General features: G+C 43.8%; 1 protein-coding gene across 1 annotated transcript in view; it reads right to left on the bottom strand.

Moving 5' to 3' along the window:
* Positions 1-19178, bottom strand: part of LOC105451289 (protein jagged-1) — a 39499-nt gene extending 20321 nt beyond the window's left edge. The window contains exons 1-2 of the mRNA XM_011691659.1: positions 17588-19178; positions 2369-2665 (exon numbers count right to left, since the gene is read on the bottom strand). Coding sequence (XP_011689961.1) covers positions 2369-2665; positions 17588-17635 — 345 coding nt within the window. The 5' untranslated portion in view covers positions 17636-19178. The remainder of the gene's footprint in view (positions 1-2368; positions 2666-17587) is intronic.
* Between the last annotated feature and the right edge of the window lie 383 nt (positions 19179-19561).

The following is a 19561-nucleotide window of genomic DNA, read 5'->3' as shown; positions in this document are numbered from 1 at the left end:
ATTATCCGCGGAAGGACGATGAAAGTCAGGCGATTTACCGTTTTCCATGGTGGATACGCCATATGAAAACCGTTCTGTAGCTATTACATGACGCGAGTACGCGAGATACCGAGGCATCCGGGCTTTTATCTCCGCGCCTGCTATTCTCCTCCCGTCCCCTTATTTTAACGTATTTCGTTATGCGCAAACATGCCCACATTCTTGCGCACCTGTATGCTTTCTACATACTTTTTTTTTTCTTTATTGCGCAGCAGCGGCATCATAATTGAATTAGACCGGCGAAACGCTAAATGATCGAAGGCAGCGCGTCAAAAACGAGAGAAGGAATCCTTCACGAAAGGAAAGCAATTTAGGGGTTTCTGTTTATACCACTTGCGCGGTGATTCTTCTGGAGAAAAGAGGGAGGAGGAGAGAAAGAAAGAAAGAGAGGGAGAGAAAGGAGGGAAAAAACAGAAAAAACGAGGTCTCGTAGAGTCCCTTTGTCGCGCGATGGGTCCTCTCGTCGAAAGATACCCGCGAGCGAGTTATGAAATATACAAACAGAAAGACTGGCGCTCTTCAAACAACTCAGGACGACGCGGACGCGTGTAGGTAGGTACACGGGTGCGTTTTTTCGAATGCGGTGCCCTTCAGGACCCGTCAGGCACCCACCGAACTCATCGTCGTCTGAAGCAGGCACTCTCGACGGTCCTGTGAGTATACCCGGCTCGCTAGGGGCACGCCTGCCTGCGCACTTCAACTTCTCTTGAGAGGACTGTTTGGGCATCCTCGAAATCGCTCGTACATTATGCCGTAATTACGTTAGACGACGATGGCGGTCTGGTCGTAGGTGGTGTGCTACTAATTGGGTACCAACAAGACGACTCTCCCGGCTCCCGAGAAGAATTAAATTTTTCTAGCGCACGATAATATATTATAATCTTGCATATTTTATGCTAATGTTGTAACAATGAAGTATTAATGATATTAAGCAAATACGTTTTTAAATTTTATGTTATTTTTCGAGTCGCGTAGTTTTCCTTCATTGCTTTTTAAATACGAGATTATCTTGTGAAAAATGTGAGAAACGAATCAAGATTAGTATAATGTCTCATAGAAAATTCGCGATTTTTGAATGCACAAGGTTATTTTATTCATACATAAAACGGCTGTTTACGGTCGAACACACCGATTCATAACTGAAGAAAAAGCGGCAAGGTAAATTCAACGTGGGTGAACGATCGTAAAAATTTCGCCGCGAGAGTTCATCGAGAGCCTGGTGAGAAGGAGGAACGCAGCGGGAGAGATGGAGGAACTGACGATGAGGAGTTGCCAAGCGACTGGAACCAAACTGGAATTCTACGCAACTCTCGCGCGGATGGGAGACCAACAGACCGGAAATCCCTCATGCGGATTCGATAGCTCTCTTGCGCGTCTCCTCGCCTCGCCGTGTAGACAAAGGAAATCGGGGCTAGAAATTCGCGATTCATCCGACCGGCGATGTAATGCGAAGTTATAACTCGCACGACTCTTACTCGCTGCTGGTCGTTAGCCTTATACGTTGCGAAAGAACGGAACGGCGCGGCGTGCCGTTCGCCACGATTCACACTCGGCCAGCTTTCGGCGATTTCGAGAATGGGAGACTCGAACGAGAAAAGAAGGCATACAGTCACCGGTATACCCACACATATATTTACAATGTCGGCCCCCAGGGGCGGCGTCGCTAATGAGACGCCGCCGTTCTCCGTCGGCGTCGTGTCACGGCGTCGATGATAAATGATCCATGGCAGCCGATTCGTAAGCCCGAATGTGTCGTCCCCTCGTTACGACTTCATCCTCTCGCCCGTCCATCTTTCGGTGCGACGTCATTGTGCCGGTGACCAAACAAAATTACGGTCCCGTATATACACTGTATACGGCGTCATTAATCGCGGGACATCGAATTAAGGCCTCGTTGCCTCGTGCGTACGCGGCGGTGTAACGGCGACGTTGGGATTTTCAGCCGACGCACGCGTTCTCACGGATATTAGATGATGCCGCGCGTGTTTCGGCACTCGAGCGACTCACAGACTGCCTTTTCTCAATCCTCTCGACGCGTATTTAGCGTTAAATGCGAACGTCTGATTCTCATCTGACAGCGTCAACATTGAATCCATAGATATTAAATAAACAATATTGACGAACGTGTCATAATCATAAATGGGAAAGTACTTGCCATAGCAGATAATGCTCATAAATCAAAATTAAATATAGAACATGTTCGCGAAATTTTTTTAACATAATATTGCACAATGCTTATATTGCACCATCAAGAGAAAATGTGGATAACAATTATTGCTTAAAAAAAAACATAAGTTCAGAAGCAGAATATTACGAAGTAACAACTCACCGTCCATCGGAAGGTGAAGTGGAGTTGTAGAGTGACGGGGTTGGTAAGGGTGAAAGTGTTCGGGCCGAGGGCGTGACTAGAAACGTTGCCGAAGCTACAGGAGCCGATGGCAGTGACGTTCGACTGGTACTCCTTGAGACAGAGCCAGAAGGCTGTCGAGCAGGGCGTCGTGCAGGGCGGGAAGTCTCCTTTTCCGCCCCCGCCTCCTCCGCCGCAACATCTACCGTCCACCAGAGTGCCCCTGTTGTTCGTCAGCGAGAGGATCTGCACCTCGAAATATCCGCTCGCGGTTGTCGCCTGCAGCAGCAAACAAAAACAGTCTTTAAAATTAACGTAATTTATTATTAGACCATTTCGCGTTTCAATGTCGATTTTATTATCGTTATAATGATTAATTACATCATATTACGTTGATTACATTTAATGTCTAATAGCAAAAAACACTTTTTAGGATTAAAGAACTTCTGCCGTTTCAGATAAAACCAATTTATGCTTAGATGTTATACATCTAAGCATATAAGAGTTGCGCAACGATTTGTTAAGTGCGGAATTACTCGCTTTTCATTAACTTGTCAGGAATTTATTTCGTAAACCGTGAAATTTAGGAAAAGTGAACGGTAAGAATAAGGGAGAGGAAAAATGGGGAACCCCTTCTAGTATTATGAAAGACTTTTTTATAAATTCGGTTCCCACTTTTGCGCCAAGCGCGGGAACCTGAAAAGGCCTCGGGTTACTGTCCATTATTGCGTATCGTGGAAACGGAAATCTCATATTAGCATCTCAGGAGGAGAGAGAGAGAGAGAGAGACAGGCCTCAGGCGAATGCACTGAATGCAGCAGTAGCAGCAGCAGCAGCAGCAGCAGCAGCAGCTTCGGGCCAATCTCGGAAAAGAAATCGAGCAGTTTCGAAACTGCAATCACGGCCGGGCAATTTTCGTGTTCGCCGCGATACTGCGTGCCGTTACGCGCGATACGCATCATACGTTCTACATATAAAGTATAATGAATGATTACTTTTTCACTCTTGCGAATCTGAGCTCCTTATACGTAAATTCGGATAATAACATGCAATCAGTTTAATAATCAAAATGTATAAATACGTATCAAGACAAACATAAAAAAAAAAACTAAATATATATTCACAATTTGTTCTATTTTAATATCCTTTTTTTAATTTTGTAAATAAGTCGTCCAATTATTTAGAATCGATTAGAAACACTTTTAGAAATTAACGTGGTAACGATAGCCTATACAAACAGGCTTTCTCGAGAAAGTAATTTTGTTATGGTTTAATTCACTTAAAGAGCTACACGTAGGAGTATAGGATCGCACTATACACCGCGAGCGTGTGTATAGGGTATGTTCAATATGGTACACGCACACGTTCGTATGTGTGTACGTATATACATGACATACGTAATTATTGTAAGAGTAAGATCGAAGGTAGAAAGCGCAAAGGATCGTCTGCTGGCCTTTGCTTTCCATAACGCGTTTCCCTCTACGTTATATAAGCCCGTCTCGCGAGTGACATTTTAACGGGTCGGCGCGGCGCTGAGCTCCCGCGGCTCCGGTTCAGAAGACGTCGGGAATAAATCAAAGAATAATTGAAAAAGCAAACCATACTATACGCGATCGACCGCGTGACGATAATCGCGCGATTCAAGAAAGGCGGAGCAGCGAAGGGGGCGATAACACAATGGAATTCGTATAATGAATTGGATCTTTTGTGCGTTCCGACAATACGGCCACGTATAGAAATTCGCCCAAGATATACTAGCCGCGTATAATTTCGTGCCTTTTGACTCGCATAATGATATGCGTGGTAATGTACACTTGGAGCAATTTGGAGAAATCGTTAAAAGAAAACGAAAAGCGGCACGTGAATCAATTGTTGTTTTTGCGAAATCAATATCTGCAACTCCAGTATTTCAATAATAGAGTTGAACCGTATTTAGAGACAATTCGAAATATTGCTATTTGCTCCATCGTGTGTCATTCATAGCTCGCGGTGGCACGGAAGGAGGCTCATTTTAATAAATTTCAAACGAGCGTTTTGTGCTTTACGATCAAGCTGTTGCTCGCGAAGACGACCTCGCGTATATGCGATTCCATCGCCATAAAAATAATATCGCGATTTATCTCCGCGTTAACCCGACCCATTCGGCAATAGTAATAACTATCCCCACAGCGTCTTGTACGTCTATTAACATCGCTCGATGCTTTTTGTGTGTCGGAAAATGGAGGATGGGCCGCAGCCTCTCTCTCTCTCTCTCTTTCTTTTTCGCTCTCTTCGATTCGTGTCGTGTCGCGAGACGACGTTCAACGTCGTCGTCATCGTCGCGGTTCTCGTTTACGACGACGGATGTCCGTACAGCGATAAATCCCGTCGTACGAGTTTCCGAATGCGCGCGGTGACGAGAGCCGCGCGTTTGTTTGGAAAGCGAACGCTGTGTGTAACGACGCGCGCGTACGCGTTTTATTAGCCGAGCATACTTATTCTGGAGGCTCTCTCGGCTTCGCCGGTAACCTCCTGCCTCCGTGCGGTCCAGGCGATAGAGCTCTTTCTCTCTCTTTCTCTCTCGCTCATTCTCTTGCTGGCGAGCGAACGCGCGCGAACGTTTGCAAACGCGCGTTCCGCAAACTTTGCACAGTCCGCTCACGTGCCGACGAGAAATTGTCGGGCGACGAGCAAGCTGAAGATGCTTTAAGTTAGCCGACACGGAAGAGTCTCTCCGACGAAGTCGCGGATGGGCGCTTACGGAGCCTCGGCCGGGAGATGCTCAAGAGAATCGCTCGCGGACGCGACCAGAATGTCCGACGAAATTTCGGTAACGGATTGAAAAATGTGACAGGAATTTCCATGATATAATATTTCAACAACGTATTGCATTTTTCTTATAAAATAACGCAATGCTTAGTAATGTAAGTGCTATATGTAATGCAGTGATACGTTACATTGTACTGTAAATAAAAAATATATAAAGGCAAGTTATTAATGTACACTGCATATATTGAAGATTCTATTTCAGTTTCTTCCTACAAATATCTATTCGAATCTTTATCCTCCAATAGTTTCTCACATCGTCGGAGTTGACCGCCACCCAACGATAATTGAAGTTCCCCGGGGCTGTCGAGGTGTAATAAAAGTGGACACCTTCATATTAACGATCACTTCCCTAGCTATCCTAGTACCTTCTGAGGAGCGATTATTTCTTTCGTCTTCCGCAGCGACGCCCGCTTTCGCGGTTATTAGGTTGAAAGTTCAACCCTTTCTAACCATATATTATACAAATATTGTAATAACTCCATTGTCCAAACAGGTTTCCACGATTTGCAAAAAATAAAAATTTTTATTTCTACGATGTTTCTACTTTCTCAATGACGAAATCGGAAAAAATATATATACAATGTTTTGTAAAATTGAACATTCTCAACAATGAACAGGTTTGGTGATCTTAAGTTCCGAAAATTATTTTTTTGAGTTAAATTTCTGATCACTTAATAAAACAGAATATTTTAACATTTTATTCTAAAAGTGTGTTACCGTTGCCATCAGCATATGTACACCTTTGTAACCTATCGCAACGTTAATCATACAGTGTGTGTGTGTGTGTGTGTGTGTGTATGTGTTTGTGCACACAAGCTAGTAGGGTGACGGCCTTCAATATACCTACATGCTGGCGAATTGCATACGCGTGAGTTGTATTGCATGCGCAAGTGTATGCGTTCGCTCGCACAGCGGTCGGTCGGTCGGTCGGTCGGTCGGCGTTCGCAGAGAAGAAGAGCCTTTCCTTTCCGCATAGTCAAGGTGCAGCGAGCCATACCTCAGTGCGCCTACTTTTATATACACTCTCGTGGAACTCGCGAAGTACGAATAATTCGCCCGTGCGGCCGAAAAAAAAACGCTCGCGGAACGCATACTGAGGAACGACTCTACCGTGTCCTCTTCAAGTGCGTCTTCCTTCTTCCTTTGTTCTCACCCCCTTCCAAGGAAACTCATTTGCCGGTGCAAACCGCGCCTTCGCGAAAATTAGAACTGCAATGCCTGCGCTTTCGAAAAGTCCGCTTGGCGCATTCGCGCGATTTTTCCTAAGCTGGCTAAAGAACAAATACGAAATTCGTCGTAGTTCGTGAATTTTTCCAGTTTCATCATCAAATGACAATGAATGTATGGAAAAATAAAGAAATGACAATTTTTATTTAAATATAATATTTTCTTGCGCAAAGTATCTCGACATTATTGGTAGCATTCGGAATTAATCGACAATATTACGAAAAAAACAAGATTATAGAATTCAATGCATAACGATTTGTGGGTGATAATTATTGCGCTTAACTCGAAGATAAACAGGTTTAAAAAGTGGATAAATGCAGAAAGTAGGCTGTACAAATCGATTGTTATCGCCGATCTCATTAGCGTGGAATAAACGTGCACGGTATATATGTAATTATGTAAATACGTAATTACACCCGGCTATGATTATGTAAACTTACGGAAGAGAAGTGTTCCTTTAATATCTTAATTGCGAATCCGCTACCGTCTGGCGACGCAGTGGGACGCATCGATGAAAGTACCCGTATCTTATCATTAGATGTTAAGACGCTAATTGGAAAACAGCGACGCGTCTTCAAAAAATTTCCATCTAAATTAGCTAAATTAGCTAAGTGCCTCAGCGTTGTCTTAAACAACTTGCATTAAACGGTCTCAGATAATCGATACACCCAAAAATAGAGGAAAAAGAATCGTGACAGGGCGCGGCGCAATAATTTCCTAAAACTAATTACGCAAACATAATCTCTCATATATCCCACATGCCAATAAAGTAGTGGAAATTACACATTTTTTATCATCTCTTTATCTCGCCAATAATCGCGAATCAAATGGCTCGATCGATCATTTCGAATTGCATGCAGAAGGAAAGAAAGGACAAGAGTGAGAATTGGCAAAAAGAAGAATAGAAGCGCGCAACAGAAACAGCAACAACAACAGCAACATCGCATCAGCGACTGACGCGATTTCGGTTTCGAAAATCGTCCGGGCCTTTCATTTTATCTCTGAGCTCCCAAGTCGTAGGTAGTAATTACCGGTGGCCGCTACCTGCCCGAGTGAAATAGACCTACCGAACACCATTTAATTTTATACCGTAGGATCTGCACGGACAAATCGTTCGGGCATGCGTGTGCGTGTGCGTGTTGGTCACCTGTATTGCACGTTTCTACACTCGTCTCGTTTCTACACTACGTTCCGTTGTGTCTCGCACGCTCGCGCGCTCGCTCGCGTTTTACGGGCCTGTGTTGTGCGTTGCCCAGTACCACGGGCTTAGGCCATACCCCTGCGGTCCATATATCTCTCTCTTCATCCTCTCCGCGAGAGATAGGGAGACCTATACTTAATATTATTTGCTACCCACTCGCCGGCCCCACGGCAAGCCCGCCAGACTACCTTTAACCTGGCCACAAATTACCGAAATAATTAAAAAGTCTTACTTTGCGTGGGAAGTTTCGCGAACCCCCCACCGCTTTCTACCTTTATCATCGTACTGGTTGGGTAGGCAAGAGAGATTCGAATCGAAACGTTCGAGCCTGATTGAAAACATTTCTCTTACAGGCCTATTAAAGACCGGATGTTTTACTCGAGATGTTTCTCGACGCGGCGTTTCCTCTGCCATGTATTCTTAGATTCTTATTTAATGAAACAGAAAAATATCATCGTGAGTCGTTTAATTTAATTGTATCTGTTTAATTGTATGTTCGACAGTCTCGAAACCGTAAAGAAGCATCACGTGATCGTGTAGTAAAATTCGCTGAGCATTCGATAAAACAGTAATCGTTAAAAGCGCTAAAATTAATAATCTCGTGGAGATAATTCTTCGAAGTGGGCTATCATTTTCACATTCTTTCATTACTGAGGCAATAATTTGATTTAGTCGTAAAGAGCACATTTAAGACACTCCATTGATCGGGCAATAAAATGCAAGTAATATCTATCCTTGCGATAATTATAAAACAGGTAGTTCTCGTTTCGCCGCCGCTTACTGGCAGAATTAAATTTTCATGACCACACATGCCTGATATTTTCTCAAATGATTAAAACAATTATAAAACCATAAAAGTGTTATCCATCGTCGTACGGTCTCCTCTCACAGGGGACCTACCAAGAGAATGTTTTTGCGAATGTGCACGTGTAGTATATTTTGCTTTTCTGATCTCAATTGGACACGATTGACGAGTGAGTGTATCGTATTCGTCGTGGGAAGACTCATAAGTCAACTTGTCAATTATTGCAATCAAAACGACAAGTCGTTATCGATGAGTTCTTTTTAGCAGTGGCTAGTTGAGGAACGTTGAAACCCGATCGAAGACTGGACTAGAAAGATCGGCTGCAGTCTCCTCAACCTGAACGTTTTCTACCTGTCTGCTTGCGAGGATCGTGGGTCCGAGAAACGGCGGGAACAGGTGTGAGTCGGGGTTGTGTTTCGTGGCTTACGCGTCTTTACGCCAAGGTGTTTATATGCAGACAGATATATCAGTTTCGTTCTATTAATTAATAAGTGCGTATGGCGTTCGATAAAATCTCAAGAACGATTACCTTATTCCAGTTGAGTGATTATCGCTTCGTATATCGCTTTCCTTCTCAAGGAGGAAGTCTGTTCTCGCGTCCCCCATAATTAATTCCGAGTGAGTAATTGCGACTTAATCCGACATCATGAAATTTGTGCGTTCTTACAAAGTGTTTATAATGAATACTGAATTACAGAGCAACAATTACAGGAAAGTTTGTTAATCTAAAATTTATATATGTATATGAAATTTGTATCTTAGAAATTTCTTTTTAATATTATAAGTAAACGATCATAACAAGATTTATGATCGTTTTGCTTATACTCAATCAAGAATTACTGCGGACATTACTCTCGAATTCACGAAACCGTAAATCGCATTTTATCCTGGCTCGTCGGTTTTATTTTGCGGTTGCGCCTTTCGCGGTAAAGAATTGGAAGTGTAAAACAATCAGCCAAACTGCCCTGGGGCGTCAGCACAAAAGACCGTCGCAGCGAAAAGAAAGCGGTGTCTGCAGTCTCTAATCACCGGACTATAGATTACGAGGGCGATTATTCCCGATTACATGTTGTGTAAGTACTCGCGACAGTGGCCAAGGTGGAACGATTATGCCGGTAAGTCGAGTGGGGCGAAACGCGATAATAAATTAAAAGGAAAAACGTCGCCCGCGTTGATGGGGGCGACTAAGCGTTAAGGCGCGCACTTAATCATAATCGACGTTGCTCGAGTTCAGTGAACACGAAAATGAGCAACGAGCCGATCGTACGGAGTCCCCGTTTGAATTTCAGATAGTCTCATTATTGAAATTTCCGAATAAAACAAACTGCCACCGATAAATCCCGCTACGTCATCCTTCTAAACGGCCGGCCGTTTGCAACGCATATTTCTGTCACGTGTGCTATTCATGTACGTGAAATGTAACATGCAAAATGCCCATACTATGCATTTAAGATGAGATGTAAAGGGGAATTCGCGTTCGATGATAAGTGCTATATCATTCCAACGAGTGATTTGACTTGTTGGAGAACTGTAGTGCAGCAATTATAATTTATAATATATAATAAGAGAGACGCGGTTGAGTGCTTTATTGGTTTTGCATGCAAAGATATAATATGGCATATCGTGTTGAAGCTACATCTTCGCGGAAGATGAAGGGATATTAAAGTACGTATCCCTAACGTCGACGAGACACTTGTTCGAAGAACGCGACGCGAAATGGAGTAACTGTTAATGGACTGTGTCCAAGAGTTTCACCAGTCACACCTGCTGACGTTTATCGAATCGTCATTCTTTTGTCCACGGCTGTCGTCGACAGAGGACAAGAAAACTGAAGGCGGCCGATGAAGCACAGAAGCATCTGCAAAAAAAAATGCGTCTTTCTTCTCGAGGCGGTATTCGCCGCGGTTCCCGCACTGACGAACTCTTTCTCGCGCTCGTTCTTCTTATCCATTATTTTCGATCGAATAACGGAGATGATTGACCAAGAAAATCTGATTAACACCAATCAAAAGAAATCGTGCCACTGTTTGAAAAAATATAATTGGCCCTAGTAAGCATTTGACCGCCCAAATCACCATCAGGAATATGAATACTCTCTTTTTGTCGTCTCTATCGCGATAAGATTTAGTTTTTATGTATTAATAGATACTTATACAATAGAAATTGAGTCGATAAATAAATTGCGAGCGAGAAGAAGCTGCGAACAAACTGCGGTGGAATAATCAGGGGAATTAATATCCATATCGTCACGTGCTGCTTCGGCAATTCCCATCGTGCGCTGCAGCCTGTGCCGTATCACAGAATGGCCCATTACGTTCGGCGCGTTTCGAAACTCGTGAGGAGCATCCGCGGCGTGTTTCCACGAACTCGTAAAAGGTCTTCGTGTAGGTTCGCTCGGCAGCCTCCGCTTCTTCGCCTGATGTTGCCCCTTACTACCGGCGAACCGACGGGAAAAAGGACTCGCAGGCACGCACCTGTGCGCCGCAGCCGCGCGGCTGCCGCGGTCCATGGGGTACCAGGACGGGGCCCCAGCGCCACGCCATGCCACGCCACGCCACGCCACGCCATGCCACGCGGGGCAACGCCACCGGACCGCATTATCTGTCTATCTGCCGAGCATTCGCCGAGGCTGCTCGCCTCTTCTCCGCCTCGGGGCTGATTTTTATAGGGGATTCGCGTGACCGCCGGCTAAACGCTTCGCTTTAACCCGGCCCCGGCTCCGCTTCGGCTGCTGTGCGCCCGTTCTCTGTTTTCATCTCTTCCCGGCCTGTGCCCTTCGTTCTCCCCGCCGCCGCGGCTTTTTCCTTGGGCCCCGTCTCGGCCACCGCACGTCTTCGCCCGGCGGCTCTTGTCCGCGCGGAAGGCGCTTCTTCTGCCCCGAAGGATTTCCTATTTACACCCCGGCCATCATCGCGTTCCGCGTTATTTCCGTCCTCCCACTCTTTGTTCCTCTTTTTTTTCAATTCTCGCGAGAGATTTTGTTTGGTTTTCTTCTCTACTTTTCTTGCACCATTAGCAATTTTTTTTTATTTTTGCCGTTGCACATGGTGTAAGTCAAAAAGCATCGCGGATCTTGTAAATTGTGTCATACGCATCCTCCTAGTTAACCGAAGTTTTCACTTTCTTGGAGCATTTCTGCTCGTCCTTTTCCTGACATCGATAATTGGCCACGCCGATTGGACGCGGAACGGAATGGTAGCAGAGATAAAAAAGAAAAGAGAAGAGTTGAGAGATGCGCGAGAAGATCCTTGGTTCTCAGGACGAAAGCGGAAGGAGGTAGGCGCGGCGCAAGCTTAACAGATCGTCGGTGTCGTCGTCGTCGTTGAGCAAGAAACGCAGGTAGCGTAGGACGTATATACGTCTTGCTCGGCTTTATCTTGCGTCTGTCACGCGGAAGAACTTGAGCCATCAGTCTACGCCGCGGCGAACGCGTAACCGCAGATTTTAATTGAGACCGCGGAGATAGATCGAATTTAACGAGCTTACGTTAATTAGCCGCGCCTCAAAATATCGTCAGAGCAATAACGCTAGCGCGGTGCGAAGAGAGCCCGTAATCGCGCGAGCGTGTAATTACGGTCTCGGTGGACCGCTTTCAGGTTCTTCTAAACTCGGGGTCCCAACGAGGTGCGCCGGAATCAAGGCGGGCGATCGAGGCGATATTGTGCTCGAAATAATCGTGTTCGAGATTCCGCGAGTCAATCGGCTAGTTAATCAATCACGCTCGATTAATTATACCGCTCACGTCGAATGAAACTTTCTTGTCGAGTCTACAACTTTGTCTAAAAGACTGTAAGAACAGTCTGAGAAAATTGCGATAGTGCACATCAGCAAAATAAGATCAGCAATATACCTATGTAGTTGTACTATATTTTTTAAGATATTTATCAAGAAAAAACTTTGTATAAAATTTACAGAAAGGGAAAGTTAGAGATGCGTTGCTAAAAACCATCTATTATTGTCTGCCGTTACGCTAATAATCATTACTTGCTAATACTGCAATAAAATATCTTTTATTTTTCGATAATGTTTGCATTAGATAATAAATGCGTTAGATAATAGCTCGCAAGGAGAAATGTAAATAGTATTCGTTTTCACAAGTAGCTGCAGTTACAGCTACTTTTCTCGAATTATCAATCAAGATTATTATAATACTTCAATAAACATTAGTGAGAGTAGGTAATAACACAATTATGTAACACGTATTCGCGCATGCGCCGAGCAATAATAATGTAATCGTCAAGCATAAACGTCAATAGGTATAATAATAATATGATGTAGAATATCGAGAAAAATAAAGAGAGGGAAATAGTTGCTAGTTATTCAAGGATAGAAAAAAAAATCATTGATGCATTTAATGGTCGGAATCGGAATCGAACAGTGCAACTGCATAAATCGTGTTTCTTGTATTAAATGAGAGTTGATGATAGTCCATGGTGTGTTCAGCGGATAATTAAGCCGCGGCGATGGGAGACGCGATGATAATTCATCGCGGCGGCGGCCGATAAAAGTCGGACCGAGGCAAATCTCAGGTGCATCCCGCTGCATCTCGTACGTCTCACTACACATATGCAGACGAATGCGGATCGATCTCAGCACCGGGAATCCATAACGGGAGTTTACGATAATTGTCGGAGGCCTCGTGCAATTTCAAGCTTAATAGACCGGCGTCTCTCTTTCTCCATCGCGCGATCGTCCGCGTCGTCGCGGAATCTCCGCCGCGGAAAATCGCGATGAGAAAGCCGGCTTGCTGATCTGCCAGTCCGGCGGTTCGATATTCGTTAGTCAGGCCGCATCAACACCTTCCGATCCGTAAGGCCGCGGCTTCCCGTGAAATCGTCTTTAATCAGACGGTCCGAAGTCGATCGCGCTCGATTAACCGCGACTGCGTGCCGCAGCTCGTCGAATAAAAATCGAATAAAATATCCGATTTGTAAAGAACTGAAGGTTCTAAAATGAAAAAAAAAAAGTAAAAATAGAAACAGCAAAACAAATAATGAAAATGCAAAATTGAGAAAGAATTTCTATTACTATTACATATATCAAGATATTTCATCTTTTAAATAAAAAAATTGATTTATATAAAATTAATTACAACATATCAATAGTATCTTAACGATATACATTAGTATTTACAAAAAAGATAATTTCTCACATGCCATATGTTTCAGAAATGATCTTTAAGTATAGAGCACAATCGTTTCATCATATACATCTAAAAAAATCACGCGCCTACTTCCGGGTTGATCTCAATCGCGGGCTCATCGATCGCCGTGGCCGAAGGAAGCGTCAGCTGTGCACGTGGAAAGTCTCGAGAATCGCGCAAGAAATTGCGCGGAAGTAATCGCTTTGCAAATTACAACGCAACCGTGCGAAGGCTAAGTTCCCTTTCTCAGGTTCACATATATTTCTCGCGGATTTTTTTTTCACGATCAACTTCTCGTATATACATGAATACATAAACAGTGTGCCGTATGGTGAAATTCACGGATAACTAATGTTTTCCGTTAAATTAATATCTTTCGGAAACTACTTGTGCACTTTAAATAATTAACAAATTTTTTTTAGTTATTAAAAGACGAGCAGTCTTGATGATAGAAATTCTCTCAAATTTGATGTTTCTTTCGAAAACAGAATACACACGGAAGGGCACGATCGGAGAGACACACATGGGCAGAAGGAATCTACAGGCGCGGGATATGCGCTTCTTCGGGCCACTTTCGGGGAACTTTTTTCGCATCGTGTTATAACGGTAATTCCGCTCGGACTGTAATTGAAAGAGAGCAGCACACACAACGCGGCAGCAACAGCAGCAACGGCGGCGGCTTAATTGCACTAGGTCGAAATCATCGAGGGAACGACGGACGGACGGACGGCGAGGGTACCCTCTTCTCTACCGCGGCCCGTTCTTCGAAAGTCGTTTATAAGAGAGAGGGCCAAGAGAGGAGGTGACCCCCGATAACTCCAGGTCGGAGCGAGGCAACGCTCCGGCTCCTAAGCTCCCATTATTCGTCGGGTTCGACCGAAATTGTCGATCGTTACGGAAGCGTGGATTTGCTTGCCTCCTCGCTGGCGAACACACGCATCATACTTTAACCCGGCAATTTACATTTGATATTTATAATTTAATCATTTTCGCTCGTGATTGCGGCTCTTTCCCGAGATACCACGGCGAAACGACGGGATAGCTACGAAAGAAACAAGTTATAATCATTTTTATTTTAGCGTGCGCTGTCTCTAGTAAAAAAAATATTTATTTTTATAATTAGAAACTGTATAGATATTTGATATGTAGGATCAACTTTAATATTAAATAGAATTAAGCTTAAACAATTTATGATTGACGATTTAAAAAATATTGGATACGATTTTATTCGAAATTAATCCCGGAAATTATTCGAAGGAATAAAATAAGTTGCAGTAAAACTGCGCGATATTGTCGTTTCTGGACAAAGTTCTCCCCTGTCCAGAGAAAGTACACAATACGAGGAGGAAAGACGCAGTAAGAAAATTATAAAGTGCCAGTGACGGGGCAACATCCGCAAAAAAACTATACTTACGCCGTAAGTGCGTAATCTCTCCTGGCTGAGAACAAGGAGAAGGATGTAACGCCGCCCTCCTATCCTTGTGCAATTCACGAGAGAGACGCGTTAAGCTAGTAGTCGTCCAGCGACATGCTACGTACCAACGATCACGAGGACAACGTAAAGAGATGCTGATTAATTAAAAGTAAATTCTGATCATAGATTGATATCCGACCGAATAAAATAAAATTTAATTTCTGTGATGTGAAACTCAATCGCATTTCCAAGCAGTCCTTGTACGCAAGGTGTAGCAATAATCATAGTTTCTCTTAATTACTAATTCTATCAAGGATTAAAAGTTGTTTTTTCCTGATTCGATTAAATTTATAGTTATTTTTCTATTTAAAGTATATTGAGAGTATATTAATCCGTAAAAATATACGTGTACATATTATATTATATTTATATCAGATGTTACTTTTAAGCAAAAAATAGCAAAAGAGTTTCTTATCGCATTAATATCAAGAGTAACTTAATAAACTACATCAAATAAATCACCGTCTCTCTCGTCTCTATTTATCTAATCGCTCCAGTTTACAGCAGTTTGCTCGTGATTTGCTGTTATGTAACTCACTAATATATAATCGTTTTTTACACGGTGACATTCAGGCTAACATGATTTAGATAAATGCAATAATCTTCTTAATTAATTAATTAGATCTCGCAATATATATTCAATCGTAATACCTGCTATAATATATCGACGAATAACTCAGCTATCAACTAAATAGTGTACTCGTGTAAGCGGGTATGTATATTATGCAAAAGACGGCTTTGCTAGTATAGATATGAAAGCAATAAAAAATATGCGGTAGAAGCAGGAACGTGAGAAAATGACAGAGTATTAAGTGTTTGTTTCATAATTTGTAGATTTATGAAATGCTTCACTGTTCATTTTTAATATCAGGAATCGATTTCGTCATTGAGTTAAACTGTGATACAAATCATTTTTTATACATTTAAATTGTATATGCTAATAAAAAATTAACTTGGTCTTTCTCTCTCTCTCTCTCTCTCTCTCTCTCTTTCTCTCAATCTACTAAGAATAAAATCTACGTTTTTTTTTATTACTTCTATGCAATTAGTTTTGTATCATTGATCGTTCCCCCTAAGGCGGAAGACTGTGAGATCAAAACACATGTACGTGAGAACGGCCTCGCGTCGCAGATGCTGCATCACGCACGATAGCACCTTGTGAGGTGATGCAACAAGCGGTAAACTATGAGCATTTGAAAGGAGTCAACGCTATGCGCTGAGATCGCAATGATCTATAATGGTCGCGGAGACTGGTATGGAAATCTCGCCGCACTGTCTTGCAAATTAACTTCCGATACGCGATGGTAGCAGATCTTGTGTAAATCATGGCGATAACGAGATGGCATTCGTGAACCGAGTATAGGTATTTTCTACTGCATTATTATAAATCAATAATGGGATATGCACAAACGTACAAATATCGAAATCATTGATACTCATTTGGCCGTTCAATTATAACCGATTTCCTATATTTTGTGGACAGACGCATGTTAAAAGCGATTTTTGCTGCATAAAAGCAATTATATCTATAATTAGTAAATAATAAAGATTTTAATATTTACGCAAGTAATCTACGAACAAAAACTTATTTGATAGACGTGCAATGAAAACTTGCGTTCAATCATACATAAATGTGTATCGTAATGGCCTGTCACAACTGTTTATTTTTGCGAATGTACGCTTCGGGGTATGTATGCACACTGCGTTGTGTAGATATGCTTGCATCATCTGTTCGAATACCCGTTGTACCGCTGCATTGACTCTTTTTTCCCGATCTCACTTGTCGCTGAGCAAAGCGAAAGAAGGAGATACTTTTCACTCGACTGCGTAAAGCTTTACTGCTGGCGATCGAGCAAGCGTACAACGTTAACGCAATCGTGACTTAACGATCGCGTAAACAGTCGTTTCGCATAAATTAAAAAGTACGCGTTCGCGCTGATTATGTCTGATTATGAGTATAAATAGTACTTGTGAGATCTTCTCGCATGGTGTGCTTTTTACGGCTTTTAAATGCCGGCTTAAATGCCTGCAGCGAAAGATATTGCAGTGGCTACGGAGTTTACATTATCAGACTGGAGGTTTCAATTATTTTAATTTGTATGTTATAAAGTCGTGTGTGTGTGTTTTTGTTTCTTAAATATATCGTACCAACTTTTTAAATATGTCGCGTGCCTCGTCTTATTCTATTCAATTCATGTCATAGATAGATGATAAAATAATTGAGTGTAGACTTGCAGATTTGCAATTGTAATTTATGTCTGTGCATCTATTTGACAAACTGCAATTTTCAAAATTAGAGTGCTATAGAAAGTAATGTCTATCCAGCTTGTTCAATCCTACGTAAAATTTATTCTATTCATCTATTCTCTGACAAGCTCGTTCGTATTTGCACGAGTTGCACCCCGAGGGCGACAATATCGCTATTATATTGTTTGACATTTCAAATGAATTTTTTCACCCGTTTCGAAACGCCAAGAGAAGCACGCGAGAGTATCTTCGTGAATCGCAGGAAGGTGTGGAGTGACGTGTGTCGCGATGAATACCTGTATGAGGTGGGCAAGGAACAGGACGTAGGTGGCGGCCGCCCTCATGTCTCTCCCTGGGGAATCCCTCGACTACCGCATATCATCGATATCCCCTGCTGCTGCTTCTCGGCCGCTCCCTCGAGCACTCCTCCGCGCTTTCGATGATTCCTCCACTGTCCTCTCGTCACGCCGTTTGAATATATATGTGTATCCTTCGCTCTCTTTCTCTCTATTTCTCTCACCACTCTCACCGAATATTATCGATCTCTAATTATCGGCACACTGCACTCCGCAGATCCTTCCGGTCCGCGCACCAACACCGAATATCCACTGGCCGTATGTCCTCCGCGTGGAGGGTCGATCCTTTTTCCTTTCCGCTGAGCACTAAACACTCGTGAACACTTTGTGAACGAATGCAGGAAGACTCGCGTGCGTTTTTCTCCACTGTTTCTCGTCCGTAAAGATTCTCGAATCCTCACTTTTTCCGTGCATAGACGACACTCAAGGAGGAGATAAAATTCGCGTAAGCTCCGCGACACGACAGATACCTTTCGCTCTCAAGAATACTCCAAGCACGAGCGGTTACTACGAATCCGCGATAATATCTTCTTTTCTCGCGCCTCTTTTTTTCTTTCGTTCTGTAATGCACTTGTTTCGTCGTTCGTTAGTGTTTTCGTGCAGGACTAATTGCGAATTAATTACGCGATTTGTGTCTTCAAATTTATTGGGCAGGAGAAAGCGATTACGCGCGCAAAAGCCTAATGATTGCACGCGCTACTCCAAGATTTGACACCTGCTTTCCTCGATGCGCGCACAAGCCACGGCGTTCAGCACGTGTTCTATGTGTATGCGCGATATGACAGTTTGTAGAAATCGATGCTAGTAGCGGCATGTATACTCTTCTTTGCCGGATATGTATAGTTATGAATGGATCTAATTACAGCGGACGATTCCACAATCTATAAACATGCTACAATATATGAAAGACGAAAACAATTCGGAGCTCGGGCTGTCAGATAATTCCAGTGACATTCCATGCGTCAATTAATCCCTGATGCGCGACGGACGAGGAGGAAATTTTCGCGAAGAGTCGTTCGCACCCTGAATAAAAGCCGAATTTACTTATCGTTGCAAAACTTCGCTCGTCGCTCACTGTTTCACTCAGACATGTAATACTCTTGTGGTTCTTTTTGAAGCAGCGATTTTCTCAATATCTCGGAAGAGGAAAGAGATATCTGGGCACTATGTTGAGAGGACGAAACGTGTGACACTGCTCACGCACACGCGTGACGCACCGCGAGAGTCCGCGAGATCGACCGTCCGGCGTCGGCGCCGCCGCGGAAACGCGCGACGAACAGGTGTGTGCACGTGTCCAAGATACGTGCTAGCGTGTGCGTATACGGTGTGCAACGTGTCTTCGTTGTGTGCGTGAACACGCACGCACGCCGCTTAGTAGCCGGCGTGCATAAAGGTGTATGTGTATGTACACGTATACGCGTATGTGTGTGCATGAATATACGTATGCACGTCCGTGTGTACCGTTCCTGTATCCACCACTGTATCGTGTGTGCACGCTGAAGCACGGAAACGCAGTAACATCCGCGGGGTACACGACTCGGTCGCTCCGGGGATACTGAAGTTGGAGCCGCAGGCCGGCCTGCGGGCCTCCCCCCTATCCATCGCGGCTCGTCCCCTCCCTTCTGTGCAGCCCCCTTCTCAAGTCATTCCACCTCCGGGAGCACGAAGGACCCCTTTACGTGTACCCCGCGTTCGCGAACTCTGTCTCGCATCCTCACGGGGTCCTCTCTCTTTTTCTCCTCCCGCATCACGACTTTACACACGTTCGCCGGTGCGGCGCTCTCCCTCTCTCGTTCTCTCTTACTCTATCGCAAATCCACCTCGCGGCTCGCATGTGCGCACGTGCGTGTGCATCGCCACGTTTGCTCGCGCGCGCATACGTGGCTGTGTGCGCGCCGCGCGAACATCTCGAGG

The sequence above is a fragment of the Wasmannia auropunctata genome, unplaced genomic scaffold (assembly GCF_000956235.1).
Source record: "Wasmannia auropunctata unplaced genomic scaffold, wasmannia.A_1.0 LD336053.1, whole genome shotgun sequence".
NCBI classification, from domain to species: domain Eukaryota; kingdom Metazoa; phylum Arthropoda; class Insecta; order Hymenoptera; family Formicidae; genus Wasmannia; species Wasmannia auropunctata.
The sequence above is the reverse complement of the archived record's forward strand: the minus strand, read 5'-3'. Positions and strand labels throughout refer to the sequence as shown.